This window comes from Gopherus flavomarginatus, chromosome 18 (genome assembly GCF_025201925.1).
Source record: "Gopherus flavomarginatus isolate rGopFla2 chromosome 18, rGopFla2.mat.asm, whole genome shotgun sequence".
NCBI classification, from domain to species: Eukaryota; Metazoa; Chordata; order Testudines; family Testudinidae; genus Gopherus; species Gopherus flavomarginatus.
Genome location: NC_066634.1, coordinates 19,217,945 through 19,240,981, shown reverse-complemented (window position 1 = coordinate 19,240,981; position 23,037 = coordinate 19,217,945). Strand labels below are relative to the sequence as shown.

Here is a 23,037-nt window from a genome sequence, read left to right as displayed (position 1 = left end):
CTTGCAGTGGAGAGAAGGAACTGAGGGTGCGATCAGTCCGCCCTGCCCTTTATCGCCTCAGACTAAACCATGAGGCGGAGCAAGGGCACATTCACGGACCGACAGATTCTGCTACTTCCAAATCTCTGGCCAGGACACATGGCACATGCGTATAACCCTCAGTGGGATACAGATAGGGACCACACATCTCAAAGAGCCTCCAGTTACAGGTAAGTAACCTTGTGGCAGTTCTGTGGTTTCACATTCGAGTTCCTTCAGAACCCTTGGGTGATGCCATCTGGGGCTGGTGACTTGTTACTGTTCAGTTTATCAATTTGGTTATCGACACCTCAGTCTGGGACAGTTCCTCAGATTTATTACCTAAAAAGATTGGCTCAGGGGTGGGAATCTCCCTCACCTCCTCTGCAGTGAAGACTGATGCAAAGAATTTGTTTAGCTTCTGCACAACGGCCTTGTCTTCCCGGAGTACTCCGTTAGCACCTCCATTGTCCAGCGACCCCACAGATGGTTTGCCAGGTTTCCTGCTTCCGATGTGTTTTACGTTTATTTTTTAGCTGTTTGTGTTTTTTGCTAGATGCTCTTCAAATTGGTTTTTTGGCCTTCCTAGTTATGCTTTTACACTTGCCTCGCCAGAGTTTAGGCTCCTTTCTGTTTCCCTCTGTGGGACTTTTAAAGATGTCTTTTTGTCCCTAACCATCTCCGTTACTCTGCTGGTTAACCATGGGGGCATGTTTTGCTCCACTTCCTGATTGGGAGTGGGGGAGGTATACATATACATTGAGCCTCTGTGATGGTATTTTGAGGCTGGGAGAAATGTGCCAGCGATTCCGAACTGGGAGGGGCAGCAACCACACGAGGCAGCTGCCAGCTCCACGCCCTGAAGCCAGATCTTGGCTGCAGGGGCCAGAGGGGGACTGGGGCTGGCGTGGGAGGGTGTCCCGGAGTCACAGGGGCCGGTCTGTTCCCCAGCCTGTGATCAGTCTCCGGGGAGTGACCCCTTTAGTGGGCCAGGTCCCAAGAACCTCCCCAGTTCCATAGGGCCAGGCCCCCGGCATGTAGGACAGCAAGACTGGGCCTTGGGCACTGGCAACCCCGTCTCCCTGCAGCAAGTCCAGCCCAGTCGATGTCCTGCGGAGCCCTGCGCTGTCCCCTTCCACTGCTGCATGATGCTCCCAGGAGTGTCACAGCGACACTGGCAGCCTCTGCAGAGCAAGGCAGCCATGTGTTAGCCCCTGGCCCTCGCCTCTGACCGGCCTGGAGCAGCGCAGCGGCCGAGGCTAGGCCAGAGACCAGCCTGGCCAAGCCTGAGGAGCCAGCCAAGCAGGGATGGCTCCCTCCTCCATCCCCCTTAGCTCCCCAGGTCTGAGCATCTCCAAAAGGCAGCCCCTGAGCCCTTATTCCCCAGGCCTGCCAGTTGAGTGTCCTTCTGCTACTTGGGGATGGTTCATTCTTTGGCGGGGTCTCTGTGTTGCTGGACCCACAGATGAGCCATTCTTCAATGGCTGAATTCGTCCCCTCAGGCAGCCGGTTAACCCTTTTGCACCCACTGGGCAGCCGTGCAACATACAGAGAGAAACTGAGGTATGCCTCAGCTCCATATAACCATTACAAAAAACTTAGGCAACTCGGGGGAGTCCATGGTGGGATCTGGGCTTGGGAAGAAGCACTCAGGAGTGGGCCCAGGAGCCCAGGGATGACTGACCAGGCAGCAAACAGGACATGGCCCCCAGGTTTCTCTCCTGGGGGGGCTGTGGCTCAGCCTCCCTTCTCCAAACTGGGCCAGCCCCAACCCTGGTGCAAGCACGAGAGGGGAGCAGCCCCCACTCCTGTTAGGCAGGAACTCCCCCAGCAGACATGGACCACCGGCTGGCCTGGGCATCACAGTCCGTGCTGGGTGTGTGCTGGCTTGGCAGGATGGTACGATGGGTTGGCCACAGGCACAAAGGAGCTGGCCCTAGGGGGCACCCTGGGATCACCTTCCACCTCTGGCCAGCGTCACCCACCTGGACTCCAGCCAGCGCCTAGGTGCAGGGCAGGGTTGCCCATGCAAGAGTAACAGGTGTCATCTCTCGACAGGTGGAGGGGAGTGAGTCCCGCACGGGCAGCAGCCTCTCCCTGGCCCGGGTGCGGGCACCCAGCGAGGTTTCCAATGGCACCAGCAAATCGTCCTCCCATGGCAAGAGCCAGCGCAGCTCCTCCACCTACCACCGGCAGCGGCGGCATAGTGACTTCTGTGAGTGCCAGGCTGCCCCACTCAGCCCTCGCCCACAGCAACAGGCCCCTGGCTCTGAGGCCCCGTATCCTGAGGGCTGCTGGGCACCGGCTGCACAGAACCCCATGGGGCACCAGGGTGAAAGGGCAGCTGGGTGCCAGGTGCTGCCTGGGGGCTCTGGGGAATGGGTACAGAGGGTTGTGCAATGTTTAGGGGAGAGCTCGGAGCTGTGGGGAGTTCAGGGGGAAGGAAGTTTGGGGCATGGGTGAGGGCAGTGGGGGGCTGTGGGGAGTTTGGGGGAGGGATCAGGGCAGTGGGGGGCCATGAGGTATTTGGGGGAGGGGTCAGGGCAGTGGGGAGCAGTGGGGTGTTTGGGGGAGGAGTCAGGGCAGTGGGAGGCCATGGGGTATTTGGGGGAGGGGTCAGGGCATTGGGGGGCCATGGGGTATTTGGGGGAGGAGTCAGGGCAGTGGGGGGCCATGGGATGTTTGGGGAAGGGGTCAGGGCAGTGGTGGCTGTGGGGAGTTCGGGGGGACTGTGACTGAGTAAAACCCTATGGGAGAGCAAGATGAAGCCCCGAACGCCAGCGAGCCCCGCCTGCTGCCCCCTCTACCCAGGCGGGGCGGCAGCCAAGGCTCCCGGGCAGGATGTCAGAGCTACGCCTGCCCGCAGGTGGCCCCTCGCCGGTCCCCTTGCACCCCAAGAGGAGCCCCACGAGCACTGGAGAGGCAGAGCTGAAGGAAGAGCGGATGCCCTCGCGTAAGGCCAGCTGCAGCGTGGTGAGCAGCGGGCGCGGGATCCCCCCATCCAGCCCCATGGTGAGCAGCGCCAACAATCCCAACAAATCAGAGATCCCCGACCGGCGCAAGGACAGCACCATCAACACGGTGAGGAAGGGTGCTGGGGCAGGGGGCGGGCCCCAGGATGGACAGCGGGGGTGGGAAAGGGGACAGGCAGAGGGGCTGGCAGGAGGGGTATGGCCAGCTGAGCCAGTGACAGGGTGGTGTGTGCCCCAGGGGATGGGCAGCAGGGTGAGGTGCCAAGGGGAGCAGCGTGCGCCCCTGGGAGGGACAGGGGAGTGGTCTGTGTCCCTGGGGGCGGGAGGGGGACAGGCAGCGGGTGGGGGGAGTTCAGGGGGATGGGAGTTCGGAGTTCAGGGGAGAGGCCAGGGCAGTGGGGGGCTGGAGGGAGTTTAGGGAGAGGGGAGGGGCCAGGGCAGTGGAGGGCTGGAGGGAGTTTGTGCGGAGGGCAGTGGGGTATGGGGAAGCAACATGTGCTCCAGGGGGACAGCAGCAGAATGGGGTGCTGAGGGGAGCAACATGTGCCCCAGGGGATGGGCACGGTGCTTTGGGGAGCAGCGTGTGCCCCCGGGGGACGGTCAGGGTACCTCAAGGAGTGGTGTGTGCCATGGGGCATGGGCAGTAGAGGTGTGTGCCAGGGGAATGGCATGTGGCCCAGGGGACAGGCCTGTCACCTCGCCAGCTGGTGCTCCCATGCCCCTGGGCCTGTGGGTGGTGGGCACTAGGTGGGCCCCGCAGATCTGGGGCTCAGTCCCACTCGGTCTCTTGCAGAACAACATCCCGTCGAGCGTGATGGCGCGGAGGAACACGTACGTGTGCACGGAGCGGCCCGGCGCCGACCGCCACTTGCTGCTGCACAATGGCAAGGAGAACAGGTAGCCGGGCTGGGACGGGGGCTTGTCTGGGAGGGGCCCAGGGATCTGATCGGGGAGGGGGGATGACAGGCTGGATAGGCCCAGGGGGCAATACCAGGTTCTGAGATGGGGCTGCCACAGCTCCAGACCCCCGTGGTCCTAGGCATGAGGGAGGAGCTCTGCTGAACTCCCTCCCTCAGTCCAGGCTGGACTGGGGGAAGGGGCTGCTGTGCCCGGGCAGGCTTTCAGGGAGTGGGATGGGGCTCTCCCTCCCCCCCACCCCACCCCTAGCCCAGGGGTATGAGGGGTAGAGGCTGCTGCCCTGAGTCTGGGTAAGGCAGAGTGGGGGGACACAGAAGGGATGGGCAGTGCTGGTGGGTGAGAGGAAAGCTTTGGTGGGGGAGGAGGCCCCTCCCCTCCCCTCCCCCACAAGCATCAGCCATGATGGAGCTGAGGGATGGAGGGGATGACCTCGCAGAGCCCCCTCCCCCCAGTGTCCCACAGGCAGCACCATGACAGATCCTGGGATAACCTCACAGGGCCCCTTTCCTTGCCTACCCTGTGGGAATTGTGGGGCAGGAGGTACAGAAGCAGTGGGGAGGAGAGAGGTGCGTAAGAGTTAATAGAGTAGTAAGTGTATGGGGTGGGGGGTGCATAGTGGTAGGGAGGACAGGGTGCATGGGGGTTATGGGGCAGTAGATGCATGGGGTAGGGAGGAGAGGGTGTTTAGGGGTTATAGGGCAGGGAATAAATAAGGGGTGCAGACGAGAGGGTGCCTGGGGCTTAGGGGCAGGAGATGCATAGGGGTGGTTGGGAGGAGAGTCATAAGTGGCAATTATGGTGCAGGGGATAGATAAGGGGTGGGGAGGAGAGGGTGCGTGGAGATTATGGGGCAGGGAATACATAAGGTGTGGGGAAGAGAGGTGCTGGAGATAGATAAGGGGTGGGGAGGAGAGGGTGCATTGGGGTTATGGGGCAGGGGCTGCACCCCAAAGCACTCACCCCCTGCACCCAACCCTCTACCTCAGAACTAAGCCCCTCATCCCCGGCCCCACCCCAGATCCCGCACCCCCAGCCAGAGCCCTCACCCTACACACCAACCATCTGCCCCATCTGTGAGCCCTCTCCCACACTCCAACCCCCTCGGCCCCACCCCCACCCCATGAATTTTGTTACGTGCACCAGTATGAAGGTCATGTATCACGTATCACCTCCATAGTGGGGCACATAACAAAATTATTTCTGCACATGGGTGGGAAAAATTAGAGGGAACACTGGTTATGGGGTAGGGGGTACATAGGGGGCGGGGAGGAGAGAGTGTGTGGGGGTTATGGGGCAGGAAGGAGAGGGTGTGTGGGGGTTATAAGGCAGGGAGTGCATAGGGGTGGGGAGGAGAGGGTGCATGGGGGTTATGGAGCAGGGGGTGCATAGGGGGCGGGGAGGATAGGGTGCGTGGGGCAGGGATGGGAGAACAGTATGTGAGGCTCACAATGGGGCTCTCTTTGCTCTCCCCAGCTCCATCACCAACCGGGTGCCCCCTGCGTCGCCCTCCAGCCACAGCATCGCCACGTCCTCCTCATCCTCGGACCGCACCCGCCTCTCGCGTGGCACCACCATCCGCAGCACCTTCCACGGGGGGCAGGTGCGGGACCGGCGCGGGGCCGTGCAGAACGGGCCGCCCACCTCCCCCACGCTGTCCCACGAGGCCACACCACTGCCCCAGAGCCGCAGCCGTGCCACCTCCAACCTCTTCAGCAAACTCACCTCCAAGCTGACGCGGAGGTGAGTGCCCCCAACCCAGCACTCGGCGTGGGGCAAGGGGCGGGGTGCTAGCTGTGGAGGGGACACACCCAACTCCTCCAGTGTCAGCCTCTCCCAGCAGGGGGGCTCTGAGGAGTGGGGTGGGGGGGTGGCTGTGGGGAGTTCCCAGCAAATCCAGTCCCAGCCTCTCCTGGCAGGGGGCGCTGTGGGGGGGCAGCCTGGGGGTGGTGGCTGTGGGGGGCTCCCAGCAAATCCAGTGCCAGCCTCTCCCAGCAGGGGGCGCCGTGGGGGGGCAGCCTGGGGGTGGTGGCTGTGGGGGGCTCCCAGCAAATCCAGTGCCAGCCTCTCCCAGCAGAGGGCATTGTGGGGACCCCCAGGTTGGGCCCCTGGGTCTGGGTGCCACGTTTCCTTGCATGAGCCGTGTGCCTGGCATGGGCACCTCCTGCCTCTGTTCTCTAGCTCTCTGCTTCCCCTTCACTCCACCCTTCTCTGTTTCAGGGTCACTCTTGACCCGTCTAAGCGGCAGAACTCTAACAGGTGCGTCTCTGGCGCCTCTGTGCCTCAAGGAGCCAAAATCAGTAAGTGCCGCTGCTTCCGCTCCCCCCTCGCTCTGTCCCCCTCCTCGCTCTGTCCCCCCCTCGCGTGCTCTCTCTTCGTACCTTTTCTTTCTCATTCCAGATCCGGTATTGGGCTTCAGCGCCCCAGCCTGAAAGCCGGGGGATCTCCCAGTGCCCGGGAGCTCTATTCGGGGAGGGGGTGGGATCAGGCTGGACAGCAAGGAACTGTATGTGCACTGCAGTCCGCAGGGCCGGGATGCCAATCTTGTGCCCAAGGACATGTGGCCAGGTCGCGGCTCCTGTGCCCAAGGGCATGTGGCCAGACTACCGCTCCTGTGCCCAAGGGCAGTGTGGCCAGGCTGCCGCTCCTGTGCCCAAGGGCAGTGTAGCCAGGCAGCTGCTCCTGTGCCCAAGGGCATGTGGACAGGCCATGGCTCCTGTGCCCAAGGGCACGTGGCCAGGCCACGGCTTCTGTGCCCAAGGGCAGTGTGGATCCTACCTATGCCACCATACAGACATTTAGGGCTCATATTGTGGGGGTCTGAGAATACTTGGGGTCCTCTCCAAAAGCCCTTTGTCCCTACCTGCTCCTGTGGCCTGTGGGGTGACAGGTTCCCCCAAGACAGGGCCTTTCTGCACCGCAGCCCCAGAATTGAGCCCCCTGGTTGTGCCCATGCCCGGCTGCATGGGGTGAGGTGCCTACGCTGGTTCCTTCTACAGCTCTCAGAGGAGTTAGTGATGCAGCATCCAGCTCTGGCCCCCCAAAGTGGCAGAGATGCTGCTCCCTCCCATCTGGTTGCTCCCATCTTGCCCCATCTGCTGGGGGTGGAGCCCAGCCGAACCCATGGCCTAGCTACCAGCATGCGGATTCATTTGGAGGGCTCAGGGACCATCCGGAGCAGCCTCGGATACCCTCCATCATTCCCCCTCTGCCCGACTATGGAGGAATCAGCAGCCGCCAGGCCAGACATCTTCAGTCTTAAAGGAAACCTTCATGCCGGCCCCTCGCTGCCTGTGGATGGGGGCATACGCCTGGGGGGAGGGCTGGAGCAGCCCTGTCTATCCGTGCCCAGCACCCACCGCTGCCCCCTCTGAGTGCAGCACTAACTGCAGCTCTGTCCACACCACAGGGTCGCAGACGAACCTGAGAGAATCGGGGGACCTGCGCTCACAAGGTACGCGCTGCTCTGCTCCATCCCGTCCCGTCCTGACCTGCCTACTGGGGCAGCCCTGTCCCGCCCCTTTCCAGCCCGCTGGGGCAGCCCTGCACCACCCTGCCCTGTCCCTTCCCAGCCCTCTGGGGCAGCCCTGTCCTGATCTGCCCCACCCTGCCCCATCCCAGCCTGCTGGGGCAGCCCTGTCCTGCCCTGCCCTGCCCCTTCCCAGCCCGCTGGGGCTGCCCTGTCCCGCTCTGACCCGCCCTGCCCCATCCCAGCCTGCTGGGATAGCCCAGTCCCACCCTTCCCTGCCCCATCCCAGCCTGCTGGGGCTCCCCTGTCCCACTCGCCCCACCCCCCAACTGTCTCATTGGGGCTGCCGTGTCCCATCTCACAAGGGCTGCCCAGAACCAGCCCTGCCCTGCCGGGGCTGCCCAGAACCTGCCTTGCCCTGCTGGGGCTGCCCAGAACTTGCCCTGCCCTGCTGGGGCTGCCCAGAACTTGCCCTGCCCTGCCGGGGCTGCCCAGAACCTGCCTTGCCCTGCTGGGGCTGCCCAGAACTTGCCCTGCCCTGCCGGGGCTGCCCAGAACCCACCCTGCCCTGCCGGGGCTGCCCAGAGCCTGGCCTCCACACACAGTTGCCCCCTTGCTCTGGCACTCTGGCAGCACAGTGTCTCGGCAGGGACCCAGCCCCCCAGCGAGGAACCCATCTCGGCGCCCTGCAGCCCCCGTCCCGCCCGGTTGACGCCCCCTCTGCTCCTTCCGCCCACAGTTGCAATTTACCTTGGAATCAAAAGGAAGCAGAACCCCGGCTGCTCCGATGTACCTGGAATGTGAAGGTGACCAGCACCCACCCCCCCGAGGCCATGATGGCTGCCCTGCGCCAGGCCACGGACTCGGCCAGCTGCCGCTGCCACCAGCTGGAGCCCTTCCTCCTGTCCTGCACGCACGCCAAGAGTGCCAGCGAGCACTTCTGCCACTTCGAGGCGGAGGTGTGCCGGCTGCAGCGCCTCGGCCTCACTGGCGTGCTCTTTCGGCGCCTGGCCGGCACCTCGCTGGCCTTCCGCACCGTGGTGACGAGCATTGCCAGCCAGCTGCAGCTCTAGCGCCCTGGACGCCTCCCCACGCCCAGCAGCCTGCCTGGCCCCATTGCAGGTGGGGCGTCCCCCCAGGCTCCCTGGCCTGGAGCCAGTGCAGCCCTGGGATGGACCTGGCCAGCAGCTGGGCCTGTAGGGGAAATGCCCCTGACCCCTCTGGCCTGTGAACCTGGCCTCTCCTCTTCTGGGCCTAGGCCTGGGGCCTGCCCTGCTGCTCATGGGGGATCACAGGGAGAGCACGGGCACCGGGCGTTGTTCCCCTCTGGGGCAAGGGGCTGGGCCTGGTTCCTCTGGGCTGGGGGCAGGCCCAGGGCTGCCCCACTGCCCAGCCTAGTGCAGCAGGGGGCTCCCCAGGCCAATTGTGGGGTGTCACCGAGCTACTGGCCCTAGTATGGGGGAGCACTCCCAACCTTACCAGGTGTTGGGGTGATAACATTGGCAGGGACCGGGCAGGGCCCTCTGGAAGAGGCCGGGGGAGGGGCCTCTGGGCTGGGGGGGCTCAGGGGACAGGGGGGCACTCCAGGTTTGACAGGCCACTGTGGGCTCAGGGCAGAGCAGGGCAGGGAGCTCTGGGCTGGGGCGATGCAGTGGGGCCAGAGTGAGAAGCTGAACGCTTGGGACAGCAGTGTAGCCACCGGGCCCACAGTTTCATTCGCCTCCAACTTTGGGCCAGAGGGGGGCCCCATCTCCCTGGGTGGCCGAGAGGTCACAAGTCTCCCCAGCACAGGGACAAGGGGGGACCCCCTCTAGGCACAGCAGTGCTGAGCAGGTGCCAGGGCGAGTGCGGGGTCCTCTGGGGTGGTCCCAGCCGAGGCCATGGCAATGACTCAGGCCCTGGATGCCCCTTGGGTGGAGGTGGGACAGTGTTGGTTGAGCTCTTGGGGGCCGGGGGTGGAGCTGGGAGCCATGGGGCACGTGCCCCAGTGCCCATGGCTGCCCCAGTGCTCACCCCTGTTGCCCAGGAGCCCTGGCAGGGCAGCACGAGGGACTGTGCCCCCTTCCTGGGGGCAGCTCTGACCCCAGCCCTCCCTCCCCCCTGCTTGGCTGCCTCAGCTCAGGGCCAGTGGCTGAGAGGGGCCTTGCGGGCGGCCTCTGGGGAGGCTGGACCCCCAGAGGGACTCAGCGCTGCTCGGGGCACAGCCCCCTTGATGGGCAGGGCCCCAGGTGGGCCATGGCCTCACCGGAGCTGGTACGACCTGGGGCCTGGCACAGCTGAACCTCCCATGGATGGGCACGACCTGCCCACGTGTGCCCACAGCTGGGGGTGTCAGCCTGGCCTTATGCCCTGCTGCTGCGGGGGCTGCAGTGGAGGAGCTGGAGGCTGGTGGAACAGAGGAGGTTGTAAGCAAGGCAGCAGGTGTCCTGGCCATGGGGCTGGAGGGTGTGTCTAGGTGGCAGGCATCCTGGCAGTGGGGGGGCATTCCTAGGCAGCAGGCATCCTGGCTGGGTAGGGGGGCCCAGCTGGGGGCCTGTTGACACCCCCGCCCCATTTTTTAAAGAGCAGAGCAAAGCAACAGGCAGCTCCCGGGAAAGCCCTGGTGGGTCTTCTCCCCATCTCCTATCCTGGCCGGGTCCTCCCCCCCTTGTACAGCCCCTGTAAATAGCCCCGAGTCCCTTAGGGTTGTGTAGAGTACCGAGCCATAGCCTTGGGACGTTTTTAAGTTATTCCAGCCCTGTGCGCCAGTCTGTATTGACCCCCAATAAACATAGGAAGCCTCCACCCCGTCTGGCTCCTGCTTTGCCGCCACGTGGGCACAGGTCTTGCCCATCTGTCCTGGCACTGCCACAGCGTAGGCCTTCCTCTGTCTCCACCCATGGGCTGCCACCCTGGGAGCACAGGGTGCTTTGCAAAGAAACCTGTCAGCGGAGGCTGCCCTGGGGTTGAACCCAGGCGTCCTGAGAGCTGTTCCACCCCTCCAAGATTGCTGTCGGCCATGAGCACGGGGCAGAGTGCAGAGAATTTCGCTGCAGGGACAGAGGGGTTTGTATTTAATGTGTAGGTGATTTCAAGGCCCAGCCCCCTACAGGCACTGTCAGCTCAGCCCAGCAAGTCCCATGGGAGTGGGACTTCCTGTCCTGTCTCCGTTCCACTAGCAAGTGGCAGGGTGGCCTGTGCCTGCGCGTGCAGGTGCCAGGGCTGCTGGGAAGCCTGAGCAGCTCTGCAGAAAGCCGTGGTGTGAGGCACAGGTTGGCACCAGCAGTAGTGCCTTCTGGTTCTGTGCTGTGGGTGGGCGTTCCACTGGCCCCAGCATGAGGATGGTGTGTGCCTGGCGCTTGCCACGCATTATGACCCTGCTTTGCTCAAGGGTAATTGGCACCTGGTGCCAGGCACTTAGATGCCAGCTCTGGACAGCCACTCCAGCACCAGTTTTGCCTTGTTTCACATTGTGTCTCTCTCCCTCCCCTCCCCCATTGCTTCCGTGCGATGAGTCCCTTCGGGGATGATGCCACCCGCTGGGCTGGCAGGAGAGCGGGGTCCGGGACAGTGTGAAGAGGGGAGCCCCCTCCAGCAACCAGAGACTGCATCTCTGTGTGGAGGGCAGGGAGCTAGAGGGCACCACTGGGGTCTCATGAAATTGTGGGGCTGGAGGGCATGGAGAGCTAGAAGGCACAGCTGAGATCTGATCTGATGAGATGGTTGGTTGGGCTAGGGAGCAGGGAGGCACAGCTGGGGGCTCACATGGGGATGGCTGGAGGGCACAGGTGGTGCTGCTGCTATCAACCTCCAGCACTGCCCCATTTCTCTGGAGGCTCAGGCCCACATTCACCAGTGGTACCAGCCCCTCAGGGAGCAACTCAAAGCCCCAGTCCCCGGAGTCAGGGGATGACGGGCAACTGACAGAGACAAGCTGGCACCCTGCTCCCAGGGCCTCTGTGCTTCTCAGGAGTTTTAAGCTGAGCTCCAATGCCAGGGAGGTGGTTGCTTATCAAACAGCTGCCTAGGAGAGGGCAGGCTGGGCTGCAGGCACTGAGCAGGGCTGGGGGATGCCACCCAGTGTGGCTTTACAGGGCCCCAGGGCCTCCACCTGCTACTAGGGCCATGGGGAGAGGGGCCCAAGGGGGAAGGAGCCCCAGTTCCTTGGAGCAGTGATGCCAGGGTTGGAGCCCTCCCACCTGAGCCACACCTCCCAGCACAGATGGCCCTTTGCACAGGCAGATCATGGGGCATATGTCCTGCCCCTTGCACACAGCCAGGGGAAGCCACCACACCAGGCTCCCAAGGAGCCAGGCAGGCAGGTAGCCAGAGGCTGTTATGGCCAGAGTGGAGGTGGGCATTTTGCTGCACACCCCGGGGGGGCAGCATCCCCCTGAGCAAACCTCACCCTGGCCACTTGGGCCCCCCTGTAAACAGTCAGGGGGGCAGCAGGAGCTCTGGGGATGGCCTGGCCTCTCCTGCCCAGACCATGGCCCCTCTTACACATAGTCTTGGGTGAGGCTAGACAGATGGCAGAGCAGCTCGGCTGTAGGGCTCAGGAAACAGCTGGCAGCTGCCCCCCCAGGTGCACTTGGGGATGGGGAGCTGACATGCCCATGAGGGGCACACAGCTCGAGGCCAGCGCACAGCAGGGGGGCTCAGACATAGCAAGGCCAGCCGTGGGTGCTCAGTGTCCCCCCCCCCCAGCAGAGCAGAGCGACTGGCTAATGTGTTGCCTGCCCATCAGGTGTGGGGACCCCCTCCAAAGCCAGGGACTTGGCCTAGCACCCACATACCTGGGAGTTGGGGGTGGGGCGGTTCCTGCCCAACCTTCCCCAGAGCACAAGAGCTGGGGGGCGTGACAGCCCCTTGCCATGGAGCCCCACGGCTGGCACTGGGACATGCTGCCCGCCAGACCGCCTGGAATTATGAGCTGTTCTCCCCACCTGCGCTCCCGCCAGGACCTCCATGGACACAGAGCAGGCTGCTGGGTGGCCACTGTTACTTTATTAGGTCACACGTGCCCGCTGGCAGGGGGCAGACGCCTACTTCTGGGCTGGGACCATGTCGTCGATGGCCTGGCCCTTTTCCAGCTTCTTCTCCATCTCCACCATGAGCTTGACGCCGTCCACCACCATCTGCACCTGCTCCACCTCGGAGAAGCCCAGCCGGTCGGCGTTGGAGATGTCGAACACGGCACCAACGGCCTCGGTGTCCACGCCACCTGGGGGGCACAGCGCCATGCAGCTGAGCCCGGACCCCACTGCAGTGGAGCAGCCCCACCAGCCTAGGCTGGCCTCTCTGCCCACAGCTGCCAGGCCCCTGGAGACCCCATGCAGCAGCGATGGCCCAGCACGTTTCCAGCCCCCCCACATCACAGCTGCCTGGTTGCCCCTCCACACACACTCCTGGCATCCAGGCTGGGCGCTCCAGACCTTGCCCAGAGTCTCTCAGATGCCCCTCAGCGCAGCACATGGGCTTGAGGGCACCCCAGGGGCTGGGGGCAGCAGGACACGGCTCTGCCTGGGGGATGGGCAGGGCCACACCACAGTGTCACACAGCCCCTGCTGAGCTCAGCCCTGCCCTCTCCCCACCTGTTACCCCAGCCCTACCCCTGCCCCCCCAACTGTGCCCCCATGTCCACCTGTACTGCCTGCCCCCACTGGAGTCCCCTTCCCCAAGCCTATGTCCCCACCCTCATCTGTAACCCCAGCCCTACCTATGTGCCCCCCACACACCTGTAGCCCCACCTATTCTCCCTATAAGCCGAGCCCCTGGTAAACCCACCCCTACTTGTGTCTCCAGCCCTGTCCCCCAGACCCCCGCCCCTCACCTGTGCCCCTAACCCTGCCCTACACCCACAGGTGACCCCCGCCCCTCACCTGTGCTCCTAACCCTGCCCTACGCCCACTTGTGGTCCCCGCCCCTCACCTGTGCCCCTAACCCTGCCCTACGCCCACAGGTGACCCCCGCCCCTCACCTGTGCCCCTAACCCTGCCCTACACCCACAGGTGACCCCCGCCCCTCACCTGTGCCCCTAACCCTGCCCTACGCCCACTTGTGGTCCCCGCCCCTCACCTGTGCCCCTAACCCTGCCCTACACCCACAGGTGACCCCCGCCCCTCACTTGTGCCCCTAACCCTGCCCTACACCCACAGGTGACCCCCGCCCCTCACCTGTGCCCCTAACCCTGCCCTATGCCCACTTGTGGTCCCCGCCCCTCACCTGTGCCCCTAACCCTGCCCTATGCCCACTTGTGGTCCCCGCCCCTCACCTGTGCCCCTAACCCTGCCCTATGCCCACTTGTGCCCCCTGCCCCTCACCTGTGTCCCCAGCCCTGCCCTACGCCCACTTGTGGCCCTTGCCCCTCACCTGTGTCCCCAGCCCTGCCCTACGCCCACTTGTGGCCCTTGCCCCTCACCTGTGCCCCTAACCCTGCCCTACGCCCACTTGTGCCCCCTGCCCCTCACCTGTGCCCCTAACCCTGCCCTACACCCACAGGTGACCCCCGCCCCTCACCTGTGCCCCTAACCCTGCCCTACACCCACAGGTGACCCCCGCCCCTCACCTGTGCCCCTAACCCTGCCCTACACCCACAGGTGACCCCTGCCCCTCACCTGTGCCCCTAACCCTGCCCTATGCCCACTTGTGGCCCCCTGCCCCTCACCTGTGCCCCTAACCCTGCCCTACGCCCACTTGTGGCCCCCGCCCCTCACCTGTGCCCCAACCCTGCCCTATGCCCACTTGTGGTCCCCGCCCCTCACCTGTGCCCCTAACCCTGCCCTATGCCCACTTGTGGTCCCCGCCCCTCACCTGTGCCCCTAACCCTGCCCTATGCCCACTTGTGCCCCCTGCCCCTCACCTGTGTCCCCAGCCCTGCCCTACGCCCACTTGTGGCCCTTGCCCCTCACCTGTGTCCCCAGCCCTGCCCTACGCCCACTTGTGGCCCTTGCCCCTCACCTGTGCCCCTAACCCTGCCCTACGCCCACTTGTGCCCCCTGCCCCTCACCTGTGCCCCTAACCCTGCCCTACACCCACAGGTGACCCCCGCCCCTCACCTGTGCCCCTAACCCTGCCCTACACCCACAGGTGACCCCCGCCCCTCACCTGTGCCCCTAACCCTGCCCTACACCCACAGGTGACCCCCGCCCCTCACCTGTGCCCCTAACCCTGCCCTACACCCACAGGTGACCCCTGCCCCTCACCTGTGCCCCTAACCCTGCCCTATGCCCACTTGTGGCCCCCTGCCCCTCACCTGTGCCCCTAACCCTGCCCTACGCCCACTTGTGGCCCCCGCCCCTCACCTGTGCCGCGCTTCTGCAGCCGCAGCCTCTTGAGGGTCTCCTCAAACTTGGGGTGCTTGCTGAGGTGGGGGAGCTTGACATGGACGCCGCCCCGCAGGCCGGTGCCCAGGTTGGAGGGGCAGGTCAGCACATAGCCCAGGTGCTCGTTCCACATGAAGGGGTGGCCGGCCTTCTTAAAGATCTCCTCAATCTGCCGGGTAGGGAGAGAGCCTGTCAGCTCAGTGCCCCCCGGCCAGGGTCAGGCCAGCCCCCAACCCCCAATCCCAGCCAGGGTCAGGCCAGCCCCCCCACCCCCAATCCCAGCCAGGGTCAGGCCAGCCCCCAACCCCCACCTCCCAGCCGGGTCCGGCCAGCCTCCCACACCCCACCCCCAATCCCAGCCAGGGTCAGGCCCGCCCCCCCCCCCACACACACCCTCCCCAAATCCCAGCCAGGGTCAGGCCAGCCTCCCACACCCCACCCCCAATCCCAGCCAGGGTCAGGCCAGCCTCCCACACCCCACCCCCAATCCCAGCCAGGGTCAGGCCAGCCCCCCCTCCCCCCCACACACACACCCTCCCCAAATCCCAGCCAGGGTCTGGCCAGCCTCCCCCTCCCCCCAACTCCCAGCCAGGGTCAGGCCAGAGACCCTCCCCCCAATCCCTGGCCAGCCCCCACCTCCCCCCACACACACCCGCCCCACAATCCCAGCCAGGGTCAGGCCAACCCCCACCGCCAACTCCCAGCCAGGGTCCGGCCAGACACACACACCCCCCAACTCCCAACCAGGGTCCGGTCAGCCCCCGCCCAAACTTCCAGCCTGGGTCCAGCCAGCCTCCTGCCTCCCACCCCACCCCACCCCCAGCCAGAGCCAGGACAGCCACAGGCCTTCCGACAACCCTCCACCCAACACACCCCAGTGAGGACTGCCCCCCCCGCAATGACCCCCCCAGCCAGGGCCAGACAGACCCTCTGCTAACCACCCCCTTCCAGCTAGGGCCTACCCCCTAATAGCAATCCCAGCCAGGGATGCCCCCCAGCAGCTGGCACCAGAGCTGGGCAGGGAAGGGTAAAAAGATGCTCCAAACGCAAGGCCCCAGGACACTGGGCACCTCTCCCAGAAAATGCTCCACTGGTGGGGCCATCCCTGCAGAGGGCAGCACAGCAGCCACTAGCCTGGAGTGTGCCCGTACACCAGCTGGCTGGCCCTCACCCACACTCCCAGCACCAGGGAGGGCAGTGGGGCTGGGTGCCAGGACTCCTGGGTTCTATCCCAGCTCTGGGAGAGGAGCGGGGTCTAGTGGTTAGAGCAGCATCTGGCAGCCAGGACTGCTGGGCTGTCTGTCCAGTCTGGGGTCTAGAGGCTTGGAGCAGGGGGCTGGGAGCCAGGACTGCTGGGCTGCCCCCCAGGTGGGAGGGCACAGGGCGCTCACCTTCTGCAGCCCCACACAGAAGCGCCGGAACACCTCCTTCATGTTGCCGCCCTTCTCCATGGAGATGACGCGCAGGTGGTCCTCCTCGTTCACCCACACCAAGAAGCTCTTGTTGTCGTTGTGCCTGCAACCCAGAGGGCAGTGTGATGGCACCGGCACAGCCTGAGCCCCTGGCATGGTCCCTCCGCCCAGCCTGGCACAGCCAGCCTACGGAGGCCTGGGACTCCTCTCCAGCCCTGCCCCAATCAGCCTTCGCCCCCCACAGGCCAGGCAGCGCCAGCGCCCCCTTGTCACAGCTGTTGTAGGGCTGGGGAAAGGGCCCTAGCCTCTGGGCCAGAATCTGCCAGTCTGTCTTGTACCTGCTGGGCTGCAGGGCCGCTCTGAGCTGGGCAGCCCTGTACCAGGGATGGACGGGCTACGGGGCACCCTTCCCCGACTGTCAGACCCCGCTAATGCGCCACCCTAGGGCCCAGGGGAGCAGGGATATGGGAAGCATCATGCAGAGAAACTACATAACAGTTTAGCATCCCATTACAGAGCTAGGCATAGAACCCAGGAGTCCTGGCTCCCAGCCCTCCTCCCCACCTCCCCATCTAACCACTAGACCCCACTCCCCTCCCAGAGCCAGAGATAGAACCCAGGAGTCCTGGTACTGAATCCCCCTGCCCAGACTCCCCCTCCACTGGCACTGGGGGCCCTGGTGCTCACCATATGCCCCTGGCATCGGGCCAGTCGCGGGCCATGCCTGAGGCCAGCAGCAGGGGCGAGACAGGTTTGTCGAACAGGAAGTGGTCGTCTATCAGCTGTTGCTGCTCCTGGTCACTCATGTCCTTCAGGGGGTAGTACTTGCCCTTGAACTCCCCGGTCAGGCTGTTCAGGGCTGGGGAGAGAGCAGGGGTCAGCCCCAGTCCTGGTTCCGTTCCCCAGCCCCATGGCTCCTATGCCCCAGAGCCCAACCCCCTCAGCACCCCACTGCCCTGCTCCCAACCCCCCACATGCACCACCCAACTCCCTCGCTCTCCTGCACCCAGCACCCCTCTGCCCTGCCCCCACCAACCAACCTCTCCTACTCCCCTGCAGCCAACTCCCTCACTCCCCTGCACCCCGCTGCCCTGCACCCAACTGCCCCACTCCCCTGCACCCAGTGCCCCAATCAGCCTCCCAACACCCAAACCCCTCAACACCCCACTATCCAACTCCCAGCACCCAACCCCTCCTACTCCCCTGCACCTAACTTCCCCCACTCCCCTCCACCCAGTGCCCCAGCAACCTCAACGCTCTGTTCCCCTGCACCAGCGCCCTCAATGCCACACTGCCCCTGCTCCCCAGTTCCCAGCCTCCTCGATGCCCCACTACCCGGCTCCCCTGCACCCAGCACCCCTACTCCTCTGCACTCAGTGGCTAGCCCTTCCCTTAACCCCCCAGTGCCTAACCCCCTGAGCATCCCACGGCCCTGCTCCCTGCATCCAACCCCCACACCCCATTGATGCCTCCCTACAGCCCCATCTCACCTGCCCAGTGCCACCTCCCCCCCAAAGCCTCCCCCCCCAACCAGCAGGATCTCACCCCCCACATGCCCCATAAACAGTAAGCAGCCCCCACAGACACACACCCCCCTCACAGCTGGTGAGAGCAGCTCACCCCACCAAAGGCCTGGCCCAGGGGACACCTTCCCCGCTCCCATGAGACATGTTCAGTTCACAGCCTGTGGGGACCCCCCTCAGCCCTCCCCCAAGCCCCCCTACCAGCACACCTGAGTCCTGGCCTGCAGGTACCCCGCCCCATCCCTGCTACTTCTCGGATGGGGCCTGACCCCAGCCCCCTACCAGTGATGGAGAGCTTCTCGATGGCGCGGCGCTCCCCGCGGCTGCAGTGGGGGGGCAGCGTGTACCCCTTGATGCTGCGCCCAGTGCGCACCCGGCTGCTCAGCACGTAGTTGGGGTCCAGGTCGTCTCCGCCCTGCGTGAGCCAGAGGGAACCAGACTCAGTAATGCCCCGGGATGGCCCTGCCTGAGCCACTGGCCCTCAGCTGAGTCAGGTCCCTCCCGCAACACAACCCCTGCTCCCCAAATCCCAGTCCCACTCCCCCAAAACTTCCCCTCCTTCCCCCATCCCAGGGCCCCCAACCCCCACTCCATCCCCCATCACAGCTCCTTCAACCCCTGCTCCATCCCCTGCCCCACTCCATCCAGTCCCCTCACCCCCATTCCATCCCCGGCTCCTCCAACCCCCGTCCCCCTGACCCCTGCTCACACCTTCAGGTTCTCGTGGTTCAAGTCGGTCTTATGTTTGTCCGTGGGCTTGTAGCCACCGTGCCGGTCCTGGATGATGGGGTCAAACAGGTCCTTGAAGACAATGTAGGACTCCTCGTCCCCGGCCACGCAGCCCACCGTCATGATGAAGGGGTGCCCTGTAGGCAGCGCAGGGGGGTTAGACTGGGCAGGTTGGGAAGACCCATGGGGCACAGGGATTATGGGCCCTGCCGTAGGGTGCAGCTATAGGGCGCAGGTGGATGGCATCCCACCCTGCGCTCCTTGGTAAGTGAGTTGGGCCCATTCCCCAGCAAGGGGGTGGCCAGGCCAGGAACCAGGCTTCTGGGCAGTGGGGGGCAGCAGAAAGTGCTCAGTCCCTCTGCACTAGGCTCAGGGGGTCACTCCCCCCTGCCCTGCCCAGGCGGCCTGTCCCTTTGCTGGTGGCTATGGGGGAGGCCAAGGGACACCGGGGGGTGGGTAGTCTCCAGACTAGACTGCCATGGTGCTGGGAGACAGGCTGGGCAGTTGCAGTGATGGGGGGTGGGGCGGAGGCTCACAGGATTTTGGATGCATGGGATGGGGGTGGAGATGGGGATGATCTCACAGGAGGTGGCTCCCTGCAGTGTCCCCCCCGCCAGGGGCCAAGGGCTAGAGGTGAGGTGTCTGCAAGGCCATCGTCCCGCTCAGTGGCAGGCACCTCCCAGGCCTAGGGGCCCCATCCTGATCCATCCCTCGCAGGGCCGCGCTCAGTGCCATGGTGGATGGCATGGCTGCTGACCCACCACTGGGGAGTCAGGGGTCAGCCTGCAGGGAGGCTGGGGACAGCCGCTGCCATGCCCAGCTAGACTGGGTCCTAAGCAGCAAGAGAGCCGAGGGGGGTGGGGAGTGAGGGGCAGGAGGTTCTCGGGGGCGAGGGTCAGAGCCCTGTCACAGATAACACGTCTGGCCCTGGGAGTGGGGCTCAGCCGGCACCCACCTGGGTTGTCCACCCCAGTCTGGATGACGTCATCCACGGTGAAGCCGCTGGGGGTTTCCTTGTCCCGCAGCTTCTTGTAGATGTCCAGGGTGAGGGCCTTGGCCATGTGGTTGTTGTGCTTGGTGAGGTCGGGAAACTCCTCCTCCGCGGAGAAGTTCAGCTTGTATTTGTTGTGGGTGTTCCCGAACGGCATGATGGCGGGCAGGGGCGAGTCCTGAGGAGACAGGGGCCTGCTGAGTCCCGGGGGCAGCCGCTGGCTGGAGCCAAGGGTTGCTGGACAAAACCCCTCTGCCATGCCCAGGGGGCTGATCCCGCCAGGCTCCCATGCCCATTTCCCCACCCGCCTGGGCCCAACAGCACAGCAGCCATGGGTGGGGGGGGAACCACACCCCAGACAGAGGGGTACATCCCACCGCTGCCCAGGCATCCTGTGTTAGTTGCACCAGCCTGAGGTCTCCTGCAGAGTGGAGGCACCTAAGTCAGGGTGACCCCATGTGACAAAGTGGGAAAGTTCTTAATGTTTTTTCTGAATACTGTGTGCGCCTCGGTTTCCCCTGTGTTACTCAAGTATCTAGGTGGTGGGACAAGCATGTGTGATCGTTGCAGAGACCCCTAGCAGGCAGGTGTGACTACCAGCTGGCTGCCTGGGCACAGACAATTGCTGACACTCTGTAGCCTGGCAACTGATGGCCTGCGCCCATTCTCTGCCAGAGCCAGCCAGAGGTGTTGGGGAACAAAGCTAGAGTTGGGGCCGGGGGACCTGCTTGCCCGGGAAAGAGACGGAGGACAGAGGAGGACAGCTGGGCGTGACTGAGGCTCGGCTGCAGGACGCTAGTCCGTCTGTGGTTGGGGAACTCGAGAAGGGAGAGCTCTGGTCTCCCCACCCTCCCCCTAGGATGGACTTTGCTGTAACTTCCTGCTGTCTGTGCTAACGAGCTCTGTTCTACGCTGTGTTCCCCACCACCAATCAGGGGTGGCTCTAGGCATTTTGCCGCCCCAAGCACGGCAGGCAGGCTTCCTTTGGCGGCTTGCCTGTGGAGGGTCCGCTGGTCCCGCGGCTTCGGCGGACCTCTCGCAGAGCGGACCCTCCGCAAGCAAGCCGCCGAAGGCAGCCTGCCTGCTGCCTTCGCGGTGACTGGCAGAGCGCCCTCAGTGGCTTGCCACCCCAAGCACGTGCTTGGCGTGCTGGTGCCTGGAGCAGCCCCTGCCACTAATAACCCATGGGTGTGACCCACTGCCCGGGCTCACTGCTGACTTCGGGGGTGGGGTGCACAGAGGGTAGGGCTTTCCCAGGTGTCCCATCCAGGAGGACTCCCTGCAGGGAGCTCACAGCATGGAGCAGGGCGCTGAGTGCTCCAAGGTCAGACCCAGGTGGCCGCCCTAGGCAGAGTGAGCCCGGAGTGGGGGGTCACGCTGCAGGAGGGTCCCTGAACCTCATTCAGAGCGGCTCCAGAGCCCTGAGTCTGTGCACCATGACACCCCCAGCCTGAAGGCTGGCGTGGGGCTGTGGGTCCTCCCTGGGCAATGGGAGCTAGGGCCAGCAAGGGGCACTCCCCCAAGGTGAGGGTTTGGGCTCCTGGAACAGGGGAGCCAGTGTCAGCCTCAGGCAGAGCCCAGCACCCCACTGTCAGGGCAGGGCTCCCTGGGCAGGGGGCACCCCTGGCTGGGCCAGGACGAGCACCATTGTGGCAGAGCACAGTGGCAGCCATCTGCCCAGGTGCTGGCGGGTGGCTACCTATGGGGCAGCAGGGACAGGCAGGCAGAGGTCAGAGGCAATGCACCAATGGGGAGGAGCCCAGGAAGGGGACATATCTAGTTGCTGCCAATGGAAAGTCGGGTTCTTTTTCAGCTGCTGCTCCGGGTTGGTTATTTTTAGCCCCTGCCCTCATCCCGAAAGGGCCCCGGGCAGCTGCCAGCTGCACCCACATTCCAGGAGCTGTGGTTAGGGGGACCAGATGTCCCAATTTTGTAGGGACAGTCCTGATTTTGGGGTCTTTTTCTTATATAGGCTCCTATTACCCCCCACCCCGTCCCGAGTTTCACACTTGCTGTCTGGTCACCCTAGCTGTGTTCGTGTGGATTAGCATTCCTGGAGTCAGAACACGCCAGGCTCTGATATGGGACCCAGGGGCACCAGCCCACAGGATTCTGGGAGCAGAGAGACTCAGCAGGGTCCGATATGGGGCCCAGGAGCAAAGGGCTCTGGGAGCAGAGGGACCCTGAGCACAGCCCCTCCACCATTCCCTAGGGACCCAGAGACACTGCCAAGGTCAAACAGGTCACCAGCAACCCAGGGCCATCCCTGGGCATGCCCCAAGCACCACCCACTGGTCCTGCAGCCCCTTCACCTCCATGGGGTCACCTTGGCCACTACCACCCTGCTGGGCCCCTTATCTCCCCTCAGGGGGCTTCCCCTTCCCTCCAGGAAGCTGATGGGACACTGCCATTTGACATCCCATGCACACTGCACCCACAGGGTGCCCTTTTCCTGTGACGCCCAGCCTGGGAACACTCAGCACCCAACCACCCACCAACCAAGCCAGCCCCTGCCCAGCAGCTCCTGGGAACTCTCTGCTTGCCCTGCCCAAGGATGGCACAGACACCTGCCCCTGCCCAGGCCACATCCCCCTCCTGGACTCCATCAGCTGCTGCCTCGCAAGCCCGCACCAGGGGTTACCTGATCAGCAGAACAACGGGGACTCCTCTACTCCAGCGCAACAGGTGACCCAGGACAACAGTGGGGGAGCTGCCCCTATATACCTTGTGGCCAGCTCCCATTGGCTGGCTCCGAGCAGCTGGCCAACTCCAATTGGACACTGCTGCTGCCAGCCCAGCACAAAATTTGGGGATCTCTCCAGCTGGCCTGGCTGGGTGCCCGAGGGCTGCAGGATCTCAGCCCGGCTGTATCCCAGTGACGAACAAAACAGACAAACAGCACAGGGAGAAATCCCAGCTGGTGCATTGTGACCGTCCGGGTCCGTCCCACCCGCCCCCTGGGCCACGACCATCCAGGTCTGTCCCACCCACCCCCCAGGCCATGACTGTCCAGATCTGTCCCACCCACACCTGGGCCACGACCAGCTGGGTCTGTCCCACCACCCCCTGGGGCCACAATCGGCGGAGTCCCTCCCACCCCCCGCCAGGCCACAACCAGCCGAGTCCATCCCATCCACCCCCGGGCCACAACCGGCTGGATCCCTCCCACCGCCCCCTGGGGAAATGTCCTAGAAGGCAGCTCTCCACCTGCAGCCCTGGCAGGAGACCCCTGCATGTGGGAGGGGCTATGACAAAGTGAGAATTTTCGGTGTAATATTTATGAAACCCACACGTGCCTCAGTTTCCTCCTGTACATTGCATTTCTACCGAGGGAGGAGGGGTAAAGAGTTAAGTCTGCTCTTGGGGTGAAAACGGGACACGGGGGCCACCTTGCTGTCTAGGGTGCAATAAATGGGTCGTTAATGCCAACATCCATATAATTGGGGAGAGGGGCAACCCCGCCTACTCAGTCCCTCCCACTCACACCCCCCCCCATACAGGAACAGAGGCTGAGTGTTTTCTGCATCTGTCCCCTCCAGACAGACTGCTTCCTCATGCCAGCGTCCTCACTGCCAGTCCCTGCTGTGGGCCTCGGGAGTGTGAACACTCCAGGCATGGGGGGCGGGGGGGAGCCCCTAGAAGGAGGGGAGGAGAGGCCCACAGAGCCCCTGGCATGAGGGATGTTAGAGGACCCTGGGATGGCA

General features: G+C 64.3%; 2 protein-coding genes across 3 annotated transcripts in view; one reads left to right on the top strand and one right to left on the bottom strand.

Moving 5' to 3' along the window:
• The window catches only part of MARK4 (microtubule affinity regulating kinase 4), a 59,504-nt gene extending 50,599 nt beyond the window's left edge, over nucleotides 1-8,905 (top strand). The window contains exons 12-18 of one of the 2 annotated variants that reach the window (XM_050927792.1): nucleotides 2,077-2,233; nucleotides 2,885-3,099; nucleotides 3,784-3,887; nucleotides 5,382-5,648; nucleotides 6,126-6,205; nucleotides 7,315-7,359; nucleotides 8,114-8,277. In XM_050927792.1, the coding sequence (XP_050783749.1) occupies nucleotides 2,077-2,233; nucleotides 2,885-3,099; nucleotides 3,784-3,887; nucleotides 5,382-5,648; nucleotides 6,126-6,205; nucleotides 7,315-7,359; nucleotides 8,114-8,178 (933 nt within the window). In that variant the 3' untranslated portion in view covers nucleotides 8,179-8,277. Of the gene's footprint in view, nucleotides 1-2,076; nucleotides 2,234-2,884; nucleotides 3,100-3,783; nucleotides 3,888-5,381; nucleotides 5,649-6,125; nucleotides 6,206-7,314; nucleotides 7,360-8,113 lie in introns of both variants that reach the window. The other variant, XM_050927791.1, reaches the window with a different exon arrangement.
• Nucleotides 8,906-12,341: 3,436 nt separating this feature from the next.
• Nucleotides 12,342-22,087, bottom strand: CKM (creatine kinase, M-type). The gene is made up of 8 exons (XM_050927841.1): nucleotides 21,975-22,087; nucleotides 19,298-19,511; nucleotides 18,325-18,479; nucleotides 17,896-18,028; nucleotides 16,778-16,949; nucleotides 16,070-16,193; nucleotides 14,658-14,847; nucleotides 12,342-12,577 (listed from the first exon to the last, which is right to left on the bottom strand). Exons 2-8 carry the CDS (start codon nucleotides 19,488-19,490, stop codon nucleotides 12,399-12,401), a joined length of 1,146 nt encoding a protein of 381 aa, XP_050783798.1. The 5' UTR covers nucleotides 19,491-19,511; nucleotides 21,975-22,087; the 3' UTR covers nucleotides 12,342-12,398.
• Between the last annotated feature and the right edge of the window lie 950 nt (nucleotides 22,088-23,037).